Below are 15,794 nucleotides of genomic sequence, written 5' to 3'. Positions count from 1 at the left end.
CTTCAAGGGTATCTCTGTGGTCTAGTGGATGCAGTGTCTGCTCAGATCGTTCAAGGTGGATCGTTAGCTCCCTGGCTGTCTCAAACCCAATGACATTAAAAGATGGTACTTGTTGTCACCCCGCCTGGTGGTCGGCATCGATAAGATATCACAAGAACCAATCTGCTCCAGTAACTGTACTGCGTCACAAAAGGAGCATGCATGTTAAACTGCGCATGGTCTGGCAGTGGGATAGCAGACCAGTATGATCTGCCACACACACTCCACATTCACTGGCCCGGCTGGGGTCGTTTTGTAAATTTATCACTTTCTCCGACTTGTTAAGCTATAATACACTTTTAAATGATGATTATGGCCAGATAAAAATGTTCATATTAGCAGCTTAATGATGAAACCCGGGTCATGCCGACAATATCTTATTCTCATCTATTTTTGTAATCTTTTGCTTAGGTTTCAACATACAAATCTCGGGCTAGTCAATTATTTTGTGGGCTAGTAACTTGCAGCCATAGTATGCCCGACTGACTAGCGGGCAGTGGGGTAGCCTAGTGGTTAAAGCGTTGGCTCGTCACGCCGAAGGGTTCGAATCCCCACATGGGTACAATGTGTGAAGCCCATTTCTGGTGTCCCCCCGCCGTGATGTTGCTGGAATATTGCTAAAAGCGGCGTAAAACCAAACTCAGTCAGTCAGTCAGTCTAACTCCTCGCAGCTTTCCGACTGTATCACATTGTGGGTTCGGGAACACATTCTACCCGAGGTCCTAGTAACTAATTACGTGAGCACCGGACATAAGCAATACCCCGGGATCGTGGGATTAACCAAAGTTTACGAACTAATGTACATCAGGCTTCTTCCGACATCAAACTGACACCCTGCGAAACAAACATTTAAATGCCACTCACTCACTCAGACTAGGTTCCTCCAAGGGGTACTGCGTAACAAGGAAGCTGAAGGATGGCCCAAACCTTAGTATCTCATACACCTTTCTTCGGCCTGGGGACTAGCTGACTATGGAAGTCCAGCTTCAACCCTTGCACAACTAGGCTGGAATTATGGCGTTATGTTTTGGCCGAACTATCGAGTATATATGCATCTTCCAATCAAAATGGCGCTACCAAGTCGACATACGGTTCATAACAACATGGTGACAGACGTGGACATTTCACTCAAATGTTGGAGCTGTAGAGAACTTACAGAGCTGTGCCTAGGCAGAATTGTTCCGTTTCTTTTCATGTTTCTAAACAAGGTGCTGAGATGATTTGAAGACCTGTTTCATGAAGGTTTGAATATCGATCTGATTGTCTTGACTGGGTAACGTCATGATATTTGAAGTAAATGCAAGTGATGTGAAAGATAGTGCAATCTGGTTGCTCAATTGGACGAACAAAGAAGGGACATAACTCTCACAATAGCCATAGGTGGCACTACGATCGAGCTTCTAAATTTGAGGCTGTTTGGGTTGAAGCTGAAATTTTCGGTCAGTTAGCTCCCTTGCTGCGGGAAAATGCACCTGCCCAAGCATAGGCACACCACATACCTCGGAATCCAATATAAGAACTCTTAAAACTGTACACAGTTTGGTACAAGTGAATCAGCCCAGAGTTTCATATGAAATGTTAGACCATGCGTGGCCATAAGTTGAGGGCTAACGGTATTTTTATATCACATTTTGCAAGATGTAATAGACGAAAAATGTGTGAAAAGATTCAATACTGGCATCCACATCCCAGATAATCATTTAATGGCATTCAATGTACAGTTGCTGCAGCTCTGCATTGAACCCACGTGAGAATATAATCAACAAATACTATGTACGTGCAATTATTTATTTAACCATCTATTTACATTTTTGTACAAAGAAAATATGTTCCTCTTTATAAAAGTGAAATTTGTTGTCACTTCAAAACAAATATATTATTATGGAGACCAATCAACAGACGAGTTTGCATCACGTGATGCTTGAGCGACTGTATTGTTAGAATATTGCCATTATGCCATTTAATATCCTATACAGACTGGATCCATCACGTTTTATTGTTTACAGTTTCCATCACTGGTATGTATAGCATGTAACGGTATTACTTCAGGGAAACCTCGTTTATCCAGTGTCCAGCCTCGATTATCCAGTGTATTCAATCTCCATGACAACTATCGTGGACTCCGTAGCCATCAGTTATTCGTGTCGGAGGTGACGTCATATGACTTATCTCTGTTTTCACTACAACATTCCCAACCTGCAAGAATTCTCATCATCCTATCGATTTACGTGTTGTGTGAAAATACGACAAACCAATCAGAATGCGCGTATGACTTCAACTACCATCCTTCGGGGATAATTTTTGATTTTACATACTCCTTCTGCTAATATTACATAAGATACAGTTGACAGTATTCAGTCATGCTGTATACCAACTTAATTCTGATGTGTTTAAATAGCACTGTAATGTAATATGAACGAAATTTTAAGTGTATCATTTCGAAATATGTTGTAGGTAGTCACACGTGATAATTCTTTCAGCTGTGCCCGTTTGAGCTTAGACGGAACCCAGTCATTAAACCAGCCACGAGCGGGACATGAGGTGCTTTAGCCTCTGGTTTACGTCATGAAAGAACAGCAACATGAGATTTTACAGTTACGTTTTAGCGTCGCGTTGTTCGACAAGGAAAGGGCATAGGAAGTGGCGCCAGTGTGTCCAGAGATTCACACTGACGAATCAAAGACCACATATAATATTTCTGGTTTCCCTGGATGTCGGGGTGTGTACTAAGATCGGATACCACCACCTTACTCTGAGACAGACAACATGGGCTTATACATACACCACAAGCTAGGGTCACAGATGCCCGGGACACTGCTGCCGGTACAACAAAATGAAACTACGTCCCCGGTTGCAACTACTACATTGGCCGGGCACTGAAAGACATGAGGATAGATTCCTATTGGGCAACGTTTTTCGAGTGGTGTTCGCTTACTGGTTTCATATTTTATAGCTGTTTGTAATTGTGATGATTTAGAAAATAAAAATTGTAAAGAGGAATAGCACAGTTTCACTACGACTTGCCCAAATATTTGCAACAATATTGTCAAATTACTATAATAGTAAATAACTTTTCTTGTGTGTCCTCTACTCCTTACAGCGCCTTGTAGGCTGTTGGCATCCTCCGTGTTGGTATGTAGTACACGGAGTCAAAGCTCTCCCTATCTATGTTGGTGCGAAGAGTTCTTGTGCTGCTGTTGTGCAAGGAGAGACTACCCCCGGAGCCGTTTGACGACGTTGAGTTGCTGTTGGTTGGAGACACCTGTTTAGGAGCGCGACGATTATCCTGCTTGTTGCAACACAACATGTACCACTGATCGCGAACCTGCTTCCTTCTTGCTACCAGCATAACGAAAATAAAGAAACCCTGCAGGGAGCTGAGGAAGGTGAAGATGTATTGAAACACGATCCGAGCATCCTCAATCTGCAGGAACCCGAAGATCCACGTCAATCCTGGAAGTATAGGTAATACATGTACACTCACTGGCAAAGAAACTTTGTTATTAACCAACATATTGTGATTTCCTAAATCTGAAAACTCTTACTTGTTGATTGCAATGTTGAAACATAAAACTGGAAAACAGGCTGTAAGAGAGCTATGAGTGAAAACAGGCTGTAAGAGAGCTATGAGTGAAAACAGGCTGTAAGAGAGCTATGAGTGAAAACAGGCTGTAAGAGAGCTATGAGTGAAAACAGGCTGTAAGAGAGCTATGAGTGAAAACAGGCTGTAAGAGAGCTATGAGTGAAAACAGGCTGTAAGAGAGCTATGAGTGAAAACAACTCATAACAAAGAAAAGTGTTGTAATTAACAATTGAATTCTAGAATTTACTAAGCTGGTCGAATCAATACAGAGGTATCACCATGACAGTAGAACGTGCGTGACAGTAGATATTCAGAGGTACTACAATACAAGAGCAGTGATTATACCAATATAGACACTGATGGTAGGCAGAGTATGGTCATCACACACAAAGCTCATCTTGTAGTGACCTGAGATTTAATTGGAGATGAGAGGCAATATACAGGTACCCCACAAGAATAAGATCATGTCTTTTAGTGGCATTTAGAAGTTGTACGTAGAGATATAGAAGATATTTTTATTGATTTAACTTCTTTTCTATTTCCCTCGCAACGTTTCGGGACCACCTAATGATGATAAATTCATGCTAGATCATCATTATCATGCTAGATAATATCTAGCATGAATTTATCATCATTATGTTATTAACACTTCAAGTTTTCAACTTTACTTATACTGTACCACGTCCTAGTCTCAACTGTCAGTTCACCTGATGAAGGTAAGCTGGACCCCGTCTCGCATATCGCAATATACGTATATACGCGCAAAGGGAGCCGGGGACCAGCTTACTGATGAAGGGACCTGGAATGGTCCCGAAACGTTGTGAGGGAAATAAAAAAGAAGTTTAATCCATAAAAATATCTTGCACAAGAATAAGATACTAGAATATTCTACACTAAGGCAGATCTTTCGATAATATTCTTTAGGTCAGAACACTGTGGAAGCCTCTAGAACTCTGTCTAAATATAGCGCAAATTTAAATATATCACACCACTGCCACTTAGGAATTCTACAGGTTCATTGCATTACAGTTGAAACAAACAATTTGTGGTATTTTTGCATTAGTTATGGTAAGTTAAAAATTTCTAATTTTGCTAAAACGGCAGCAGGTTTTACTTTTTAACGAGTTTGAACAGGAAGAGCACATCCAGGTTGAGTTTCTTTATTGAGCCGAATAGTCATTAAGCTACCCTGGTCTGCCTCGGCGAGCGTCGTACTGTCTATATGCACGTAAATCAAGCCGCGAAGCCATATTGCCCATGTCATTGTCAACAATGGATGCAGCCATTTGGTTTCTGTAAACCCTTCCAGTTTCAACCAAACACACGGTGCAACATGTTTGTGTTTGTTTGTTTGGTTAACGCCACACTCAGCAATATTCCAGCTATGTGGCGGCAGTCTATATATAATCGAGTCTGAACCAGACGACCAGTGATCAACATCATGAGCATCGATATACTGTGTAACATGGGATTGTTACATCGAAGTAACTTTTAAGAGTTCCTTGTAACGAAAATGAGGCGGAAACCTACCAAGCAGTATGAAAATGGTGACAGCGGCCTTTAACTGCATCTTGGCTCGTCGTTGTTTTGACTGGGTGCTCCGAAGACCGTCGGGTCGTCGTACAAGGCTGACGAGGATGATGATGAACATGACGATGTTGACGACAACGATGACGCCGACTGGTACAGCAAACGCGAAATAGAAGGCTTCCATCCCCATCCAGCAGCTAGGAGGTAAAGTTACATTGTAGCAATGTTAGTGTTGAAAAAGGCGTAAAGGCGTATAGGAAATCAGCAATAATATTGTTGTGTTAAGACTTAGGAAAACAGAACCAAATAATTATATTTCATAAAAAAAAATATGTAAAAGTATGTAACAATCTAAATGGCAATATCATGTATTTTGGTCAGTTTTATGGTTTCTCTTTTTTTAATTTTTGGGGGGTTACTAGTATGTTTTTGTCTAAGTTGATAACACAGTATTGAGAGTGGAAACACAATGTCAGAATTGTTGGATGCCCTTTCCATCTGACGCCTACATGTTGTAACCAGTGCCAAGTGTGAAACTAAGTCAAGCAGGGACAGCCACTAGGTTGTAGTGATAATACAAGTTATATGACCTCGGTCTGTATATAATCGACTCTGGACCAGACAATCCAGTGATTGGCATCATGGGCGTCGAACAACGCAGCTAGCCAGACTACATACGGCAAGCACGTAATGCTGAAGACCAATTCCGACCTGTATCCTGGAGCGAATCTTGTGACTCGTTAACAAATGGAGACGATGGGTTGTAACTGGTTGAAACAAACGCCAATCGGCTGCCATGTGACCATGGTCTTGTAAAAACCTGAAGGAACTTACTACGACTGTCGCCCTCTGTACATGTTGTAGTCGATAGCGAGCACTGAGATCACCGGTATCAGAGGCAGGCCTGGATATAGAAAGACAGGTGTATAGAAGATAAGGTTCATATATATTCATATATACATAACAACATCAGACATATACTACCCATCAAAAGTTTAGACTCACTTAAAGCATTCACTGTATGTTATGTATATATATGTGGTTCCATCGAAGATGAATTTCTCCCCTAACTTAGGGAACCAACTGCAAACCTTATGCAGATGAATTGCACGAGGATCATGCATCAAATTGCTGAAAAGCATGTGGAAATATCGTGCATGTGAACAGCTGCGTTTTGGTGAAAGGTTTTGTTAAGAATTCGCTAATTTTCACTGAGTTTCATCATTTATTGAACTCATGACAATAATTTTTTCAACGTTACGAATTTGTTTTACAATACATCAGTTCATGTGTAAACAGTACCTTTAAACAGTATGGAATATTTTGCAAAATCTAGTTTAGAACCGTTGACTGAAGTAAGTGGCTACATTAACACTAGTGAGTCTAAACCTTTGATGGGTAGTATATATCTATAATGCATTTCTTTACATACTAATTAAGGGTAATGGGGACTCTGATTCTTACCCCATGCAGGAATGGCGGTTTTGAGCGCATAACGCGTTACATATGTGCCAAGAATCTTGACGAAGGTCATGTACTGCAAGATGGCCTCTATCAGCATCCACAGGAACGACACCAGGATGAAGTAGTGCAGCAAAACCGCCACGGACAGACAGAAGTACTCGTTGTTGGTCTGCTTGATGCCCACGAGGAAGACGACCTTGGAACACAGCAGGGCTACGGCCATGTGGAACAGTGTCAGCTGGGCGCGACCTTGACGTAGTTTCCTGGACAGACAATAGAGTTAACATCTTTAAAAGATCATCCAGTATGTCATGTCATGGGATTAATCATAGGTAGGTATTGATACATGATACATGGAGGTATCACTATGACCTGTACAACCATAAACGACGAGTTATGTTATAGATGTTTATTGCATTTTTTTATATTTTGCCCTAAAATATCGTAATTAGAGCAAATTAGTATAAGACAAAATAGTATGGATGTCAACTTCTTTTTTAATTGTATACACAATGTGTCACCTAACGAAGGGGCAAAGAATAGCCCAGAAACGTTGTGTATACAATAAAAAAAAGTTGACATCTTATATTTTGTTTTTGAATACCAGCTTCTATGTGCCTCCCAAGAACCTAGAATAAATTATATTCGAACCAACGATAAGCAACTACTTGAAAGGCCGAAGAAAGAGATGTAACTTTGAACAGCACTTCGCGGCGCCCAACACTACAGGATCATTTGCACCCCTGGGTGAAAAGTCAAAGGACAGAGTCCAGCGTTACTGACTTGAAGAAGATGAATGTGATGATGGTGAGGGCGAGGCCGAAGATGGAGAGGCTGAGGCCGACCAGGGAGATGATGCTAAGCGTCAGTTCGTGTTCTGGCTCCACAGGCTTGCTGTGTCCGTAGAAGTCCTGAAGAAATGATTGCAAAGTGAGTGAGTGAGTTGGTTCAATACTGCTTTGAACAATGTTTCTACAAGATTAGGTGTGAGATGAAGGACGAAATAAAGATCAAAGGTCGAGGTTGGTAACTACTTTAGCGAAACGCACCGGGAGCTAACAGACCAAAGACTAGGATTCGAACATACGATAAACAGGTCTTATCAAGCTAAAAGTTGTCGTTAAACTTACTATTAGAGCGACATATTCACCAGAACGCCGGTATTGGACAGGTATGAATATGTACTTGACCTGTGGTTGAATAACACTGGACACCGTCCATTAGTCTAATAAGTCACCATGTTTACAGTCATTGGAACTGTTGATCTATTCTACCCTACGTGTCCCTTGTGGCATCTAAGAAAACAAAATATCCGAAGAAGTAATCTACATGCATACAGCATGTGACAATCAGTATCTAACAGTAACTCTGGCCGTATGTAACGAAGATGAGGCCGTATGATCCTACCAGCAGCACAGCGAAGTTGGTCAGATGGTTACACATGCAGATGTCCAGTCCAAACATCGTCCCGTTGTAGTAACACCCTTCTGTCGACCATCCTCCCATACCGTGGTTGTCAAGGAAGTCCCAGAACGCACACTTCGTCGTCTTCAGGTGGTTCCTCGTGTCCTGCAAGACATTGACGATATATTGCAATGAGGAAAATTCAGATTTCGGTTTATACAGATGTTACGTTTCCTTAATTTGAACTACGTATATCAAGGCTTCGTACGAATTCTATTAATATTACACTTCTACATTAGACTTTACATGTGTTCTCCACGTATACCCGTGACACTGTTAATAATTAACTGAATGATTCCCATACTCAATTTCAAACTTAAGAGAGGGCAAGATGGATTCAACCATTTTGTTTTTTATTACGGCGTGTCAGTATAGGCAGCAGGATTTACTAAAATCCACCAACAAATGGTATTAAGCTGACAGTGCAAGACCATATCGGAACAGAACTTGACAGGGGATGCTGAAGAGGGAAGCAACTCCGAACCGTGTTCCAGCGTGTGATCCCTTCTTTGGGGTTAAACTAATACTTTGGCACAGCAACCATTTCCATCATGATTCGTTATATGCAAGGTTTACCATATCAATGCACTTACAACAAAAGGTCTAAAAGCCATCCGAATCATGTCGTTAAGCCCTTCAATCTTCTTGCCTCCCAGTGTAGCGGAAATGACAGCACTGTTGACGAGACCGAGACTGGAGTTGACGACAGGAGTAAAGAGACCCGTTTTCCGGTAGATGAGCATTGAGAGGCGGGTTGTGTTACTCTCGCCTGTAACACAGTCATACAATGAGAGTAGGGAAAACTATTAAACTAATAATTGACAAAATTTTAACAAAGTCTGTGGAATCTGTCCAAAGTGGACTTCTGTAAGACGAAATTAAGTGATCAGTGAGCTAATAGCAGGAGATATAGGTTATAAAGATAAGGTTGACAGAAATATCACAATGTGTCGGGACCGTAAAGAGCGTCCTTTATTTGCAAGAATCCGGATTAGCCGGGTTCGACAGAATTACGTGCATTATTGTTGATGCAGCGGTTAGCAAACTCACAATCAAAGTATGCCATGGTACTGACATGGTCAGCAGTGCCACCCCTTACGGACAGAAATGCAAAGCTGGGGACCTAGTCTTACCGGTCACTATCTGGTGGGATTACTGGTCAAATTATGGAGTCAATCGATATTCCGATTTACAGATGTGGAGGCCAGTGTAACATGGTAAACCTAAGGTTATTTTCCAGTTTGGATGCGTTTAAGGCGCTGATATATTTCAAGCCATGTCACGACGAGCGGCCGCCTACCATGCATGTTCTTGACGACGAGTTCCCGTGGCAGCTCTATGGCCACGTCAAATTCGGCCAGACTGCTGTCCAAGCGGTCTCGGATGGTCAGTATGCGGGGGTTGGTGAGAGGGGAGCTCCAGCTGCCCCCCACAGTGGCTCCAAGACCGATTACTGGAGCCATCCCGGCGTCCAGGTTCCACACCTCCATGGCAACATTAGGAGTCACCAGGCGCATGTTCTTGGCGGTTCCGATGTCGGTCTTCATGCTGAACTTCTCGAGATTCTCAACGATCCTGATTTCAGAAACAACGAATGCTGAATGGTTCATGTTTTTGCATAAACCTTACATTTAAACACAGATTACTTCCATCAAATGCCAAATGTGACATAATACGACTGACGAATTAGATATATGCGTGGAAATGAGGGTATTTTTATTGGTCACGTTAATTATATTGAGCAGATCATTCCCTTTTTAACAGTTTGAATGAATACATATCCGCTAAATTCCATTTTGTAAGCTTTATTTAGTGTAAAAAATCCAGTTATTGCATCTGTGAAGTTGTTCGGGCAGTCAACATAAATATTAAGACTTTTCATTAATCTATCAGTTTCGTATTTCACCCTGGTTTAACATTACATGATGTATTTCATGACATGAACTATTATTTTAGTTAATGGGATCGGGTGGATCATTGGCAAATACCTGGTGGCAGCCCGAGACTTCAGTTGGGCACTTCTAATGGCGGCAGTGTCAGCGTCCAGGATCCTGTTGACTGTGTGAAGAAGTTGGTGACCCATCTGAAACAACAGCATCGTTATACGGAAAGTTACCTAGACGACATCATTGCCATTTATGCGTCCTTCACGGAATCAGACAATTTCCATAAGTGGAACTTCGACTAATGACACATACATATATATAGTTATATAGTTAATGGAAGGGTAAAACACGGCAATATTAAGGAGGAGTTACCTGGCTAGCCGACGGTGCTGTGACCTTCACTATACGGCCAATGACCTCGGCACATGTGTCAATATCGGAATCGGTTAGGTCTGACGTTTTGTCCAGAATCTGCGCCATTTTGTCCGTGACATCCCGGACGTTGCCATCTTCTATTTCAATCTAGGAAATATTATGATCATGTATGTTGTTGTTGAAATTAATGCTAAAAATATATCCACAAAACTTTGAACCACCAAGTGCCTCCGAAATGATCTAAACAATGTGGTCAGTATCCTGTCGTGAACGTTAAAGTCCCAGTATCCCAGTTATAGTACGCACATTTCACATAATACGACAGACAGGTTGTACCAGCTACGCATTACACACTAAAGATACATTGGAATCTCCTTGAAAATTGGAAATATATATCTACACAATAAATGTAATTGATTATAAATACTAAACCAAAACAGAAAAACTGAGCATTGTGCAGAAGGTTGTCTATGCCGACCAAAAATAGAGCAACAAAGCACAATTAGGCTGATGCAAAAAAATGCTTTTGCTTTCTAAAATTGCTCTCCGAATACACACCTCGTCTAAATGTGCCAGATCTTTTGAAGGCATCAACTGAAAACGGGGTAAATGAGAACCCGGTGTTCTGAAAGGATCCGGTTCACTGATGTTGGGCTTCCGGTTCCGTACAATATCATCAGAATCTGTGACCGGAAGTGTGCTAGCAGAGGACCTGTGACAGTCAGTGTCGATTTGCCAGTTCTCCCAGTAAGCGCCCGTTTCGTAGTTGCCCTGGCAATTCGCATAGCCGACAGCCACGCCATCTGAGGCAAATGGACATCACTTTATACACACTAGTACATCAGTTGTGACATTCGTATGTGTCAAGGAATTCAAATTCTAAATACACTGTCATTATTTTATTCAACGCTGGAGTGGCCAATCTATTTTCAGTAAACATACATAAACCCCTTTCGTCCAAACCTAATAGAGAACACTCGTTTTCCGGAATTCTGTTTAATGAATTTATTACCACATCAAACATGACGATCTGGAACAATTGGTTATCTTTAAATTTCGTATATGGTAAGAACATTATTGAAGATAACTCGTAAAGAAAACGCTGTGTATCGCATGGTAAGTAATCAAAATATGCCAAAGTACGTCACAAGTATAAATACGCGTCGTGATAAAGAGTCCAAACGACGTCGCCTACCACAAAGTTCAATGCTGTCCACGTTGTTTCTTATAGCTGTCTGGGGGAACTGGGCACCAAACCCTGTGCTGCTGTCCTCTAGGTAGGCGGGTGGGCAGAAATCTGGGAATGTAGAATGACTATTATGGATGTGTTGTCTCATGAACTTGGATTTCATGTGACTTCGAATTTTGTGACACTGCCTATATAGGTAATAGCCTTCGAGCTACGTTTCCGAGTTGATATGATGAATGACTTAGTCTTCTTGTTACTCATCGTCTTATGTCTCTGAGGGAATTCTAGTTTCTTGACATGGGTTGGCTGAGTTTGCCCGTTGTTGAAACGACGCCACAAAACATATGTTGTTGTGGACCTCTAAACAAACGGGGGCGGTGGGGTAGCCTGGTGGTTAAAGCGTTGGCTCGTCACGCCGAAGGCCCGGGTTCCATTCCCCACATGGGTACAATTTGTGAAGCCCATTTCTGGTGTCCCCCGCCGTGATATTGCTGGAATATTGCTATAAACGGCGTAAAACCATATTCAGTCAGTCTAAACAAACGATAAACTAAGAATGAACATTTAGCATGGAGCGAAAATGATTGTGTTCAGCAAGGACATATAAAGACAATAAATTACATCTGTGATGTTTTAAGTGATCACGTACGGTGTGTATCTAAAAACATGAAATGTAATTTCACTCGAGTGACAGAATACTCTGTGCCGGAACTACTTTCAGTCTCCACCAAAGACAGATGTCCGTGAAGATCAGTAAGACATTAAATAATATGTTGTCAAAAAGCACAAAGACAACCTAGGCATGTTCCGTCATGGTACCGTCACTCGTGGAAATAGGAACTGACGTGAAGTTGCTTCATCAAATGAACATGTCTGACAAGAATGGACAGATCCTTTAGATACATGGTAGGTCATGGAATACAGTGATGTAGTCACCTGTACGTGTCAAGTTGATCGCATCTGTGACGGGAAGAGACAGGTTCCAGTGTTGGCTGATATCACGTGACAGTGGTACCAAGACGGAGTGAAGAGATGTCAGGTAATGGGAGACAACTCTGTCTTTATAGTTGTCTGGTACGTTTCTCACCAGGGATATCTGGATGAAGAAGTCAATGACCCCTGTGTCTGAACTGAAAGTAATCAACATAGCATCAGGTGACTTGACAAATAAAGCGACAAATATCGCAAACACATATGGCGTCTCCTTGCCCAAGTAGAATTCTTCACATATGGATGTTTACCGAGTCGCGAATGGGTACCCGGTAGGATATGATAACGTGACTAGTAACCTGCCGGCGGCTCAGAAGCAGCATTTGCCTGAAGTGATTTGTAACTACTTTATGGAATGAAGCTCACAATGTCAGTATTTGTATACTGAAGCTGTCAGTAAATTATTCTTGCATTGCTCAATATGCTGCACGACTGTACATGACCTCGACACCGCGTGTGGTTGCAACTGACAATGTGACCCCACAGGAATCTATACTGATTACTGTTTCTGGCTGTGATTGTACACGAGTCTATTTCACTCGAGGGAAGTATGTGGCTGTTCATGCCTGCGATTGACTTGTACATCTATACATGCCGGCTTGAGATTGCGTATCACCACATATGACTACTTGTGACTGTGTATGACTACATGACTATTCCTGCCTGTGAATGACTCTAACAACCTACTCAACATGATCCACGTAACTTGCGATGTCTCTCAGGCCTGGGTCCACCATCCTCATGGATCGGGTGATGTTGTTGTTGATGATTGCCATGTAGTTGGCCACGTTAAGAGGGACGTCGACGGCACGGTCCATGTAGTTGAAGGTGACGGAGGTGTTGGTTGGAACGCCGCGTGTCTGCAGGGTGCCATGGAGGGTAATGACGTCTAGAATACACGATGGCATAGAGGTTACAAATAACAGCCGTATACTCATTTTGTTCTTTAGAGCTACAAGAAGATGAGGTCTCTCGAAAGGGAGATCGAGTCATGGATCGATTCAACCTAAATAGTACTGGAATATTTACTTTGCTAACAAAGTGTAATACCAAATATAACATAGTTTACAAGAAAACATAATTTGTATTTTCGTTGTTGTTATTGCAGTTATGGGTAGTAGTGTGCCATTAATGAGGTTAAAATGGAATAGTTGTACTTATGTCAAAAGTATGCGATTAAAGTATACGTTGTAGAAGTTGTAGCAGCGGGGGGAGCCGGTCGTGAATGCGCTAGTTACCTGTGAAGACGACTAGGAACTTGGGCGACTTCACCTTGAGCAGGGGGTTGAGTTGCCAAACTTCGCACCAGTAGTTGCCTTGGAGACGGGAGGGGTGCATCACTCTCCCCCCGGTCCTCTGACTCAGACGCCGAAGGAGGGGCAGGCCTAGCTGCAGTGACCTGGCTCTCTCTGGAATGTCACAAACGACTTAACAAATATATGTACAAATAGAGTCAACAACTTAGGATTGAACAATAGTCATCGTCTTTATGCAAGAAAAGAAAATTAGTTTGGATATATGTTTCTTGTCATTAAATCCAAAATTGAAGCTGTGAAAACCGGTGAACAATGTTCCAGGAAGAATGAGTTTTACGCCCCTTTCACCAATATTCCAGCACTATCACGGCGGGCGAACCAGAAATGGGCTTTACACATTGTACCCATGTGGGAAATCGGACCCGGGACTTCGGTGTGGCGAGTGAACTCCTTAACCACAACGATACCTCACCGCCCGTTCAAGGAAGAGACTTTGCGCAATGGTGCTTGTAACCTTCATAATATGAAGTTAAGTCACACCTCTGAGATCCCATGCTTAGTACTCGATCAAGAACTGTAGTCAGATAACTTTAAAACGTTATTTGCATCATAGAATAAAGGGACCCGATTGCTAGGAGACGATGCTATACGAAGAGCATCCAATGGGCCTACTGACAAAGGAGGCATTTTCAACATCAGCATCATCTTTGTGTTTCGGAACAGTATTTCTATTAGTTGCATTCTAGAAGCAGTTTAAATAAAACGCCTTACGTTGAATTGGAACATTGTTGAAGGTCTGTTGTAGATGTGCGTCGGAGGAGGTTTGTACACGGACGCCATCTTTGAACCACAGGACGTGCTCTTCTGGAGAGGAGGTTTGGATAGGGCAGATGATTGACTGCGGGCTCGTGGAGAGCATGCGCAATAACTGCTTCTGGTTCGACCGGGCCGGTGATATTGGTCTATCAGCTCCTGCAACCGATACAATGTATATAAAATATAATATCTGTCTGTCTGTCTACAATATATATATGTGTTCTGTTGGTGGCTAAAATGAAACAAACAAAAAAATGGGTATTCGATAGTGACGTATTTTATGCAAGTAGGAAACTTCGGCTTGGACCTCAAGATTAGAGTTTTGGATGACTATTTTCAGCCTAGTAACAGTGAATACTCTCTTTAGCCAGGCAGGCGCGATCGCAGCTACACATGTGGACACCAGGACACACCAGTATGACTGACTGACTGACTGAGTTTGGTTTTACGCCGCTTTTAGCAATATTCCAGCAACATCACGGCGGGGGGGACACCAGAAATGGGCTTCACACATTGTGCCCATGTGGTAAATCGAACCCGGGTCTTCGGCGTGACGAGCCAACGCTTTAACCATTAGGCTACCCCACCGCCCCACACACCAGTATGCCTTAAGAATACACTTGTGACGTCACTGCACATTTCCCCAAGATATATGTCTGTGGTGCCTTGTTAATTACAATATGTTCCATGTTAGATGACAGAACAGTGATTAAGTGATTGTATAGTTTGAATGCAGCGTTCACGCATACAATAGGACATTTTGCAAGTTGGAAACGTTAATCGAGACAGTGTCCGAAAGATTACAAACACAATACTTACACCATTTACAAACACAATACATACACCATTTATAACTGACAACTAACAACACTACAGCTGCCAGGTTACAGTAATACTGTATGACTGATGTTACAGAAATATTGCTGAATACTACCCACAATACAAAGACTAAAGATGAGGGTCTCTACCTCTTGAATTGTTGCAACTTACTTCTGACAGACGCCGTTTTCTCGCATACACTAAACATGAGCTTCTCGCATGCCAGCTGAATGACGTCCATGTGGTGAAGGGCGGGGCAGCCGCCGGTGAGGGTGATCTTGTCACGCCCGTTGACGTCCACCCACACTTTGGGGGGAACTGCAGATACAAACAGCCATGTCATTGGTGAAGCGGATCCAAAGGATGTTAAGATGCTGAAGGGC

At 42.3% G+C, this 15,794-nt stretch overlaps 1 protein-coding gene across 1 annotated transcript; it reads right to left on the bottom strand.

The window, feature by feature from the left end:
* Positions 1-1,813: 1,813 nt before the first annotated feature.
* On the bottom strand, positions 1,814-15,754 carry LOC124253027 (adhesion G-protein coupled receptor G6-like). Its single transcript, XM_046686742.1, has 17 exons — positions 15,583-15,754; positions 14,548-14,748; positions 13,759-13,929; positions 13,208-13,409; positions 12,467-12,660; positions 11,537-11,638; positions 10,900-11,144; positions 10,339-10,488; positions 10,069-10,163; positions 9,381-9,655; positions 8,674-8,849; positions 8,024-8,185; positions 7,400-7,527; positions 6,617-6,879; positions 5,987-6,056; positions 5,153-5,349; positions 1,814-3,492 (listed from the first exon to the last, which is right to left on the bottom strand). Exons 1-17 carry the CDS (start codon positions 15,752-15,754, stop codon positions 3,134-3,136), a joined length of 3,162 nt encoding a protein of 1,053 aa, XP_046542698.1. The 3' UTR covers positions 1,814-3,133.
* Between the last annotated feature and the right edge of the window lie 40 nt (positions 15,755-15,794).

Source organism: Haliotis rubra, unplaced genomic scaffold (genome assembly GCF_003918875.1).
Source record: "Haliotis rubra isolate DU_JTF1 unplaced genomic scaffold, ASM391887v1 Scf53, whole genome shotgun sequence".
NCBI classification, from domain to species: Eukaryota; Metazoa; Mollusca; class Gastropoda; order Lepetellida; family Haliotidae; genus Haliotis; species Haliotis rubra.
Note: the sequence above shows the minus strand (reverse complement) of the source record. Positions and strands in the feature narration are given on the sequence as shown.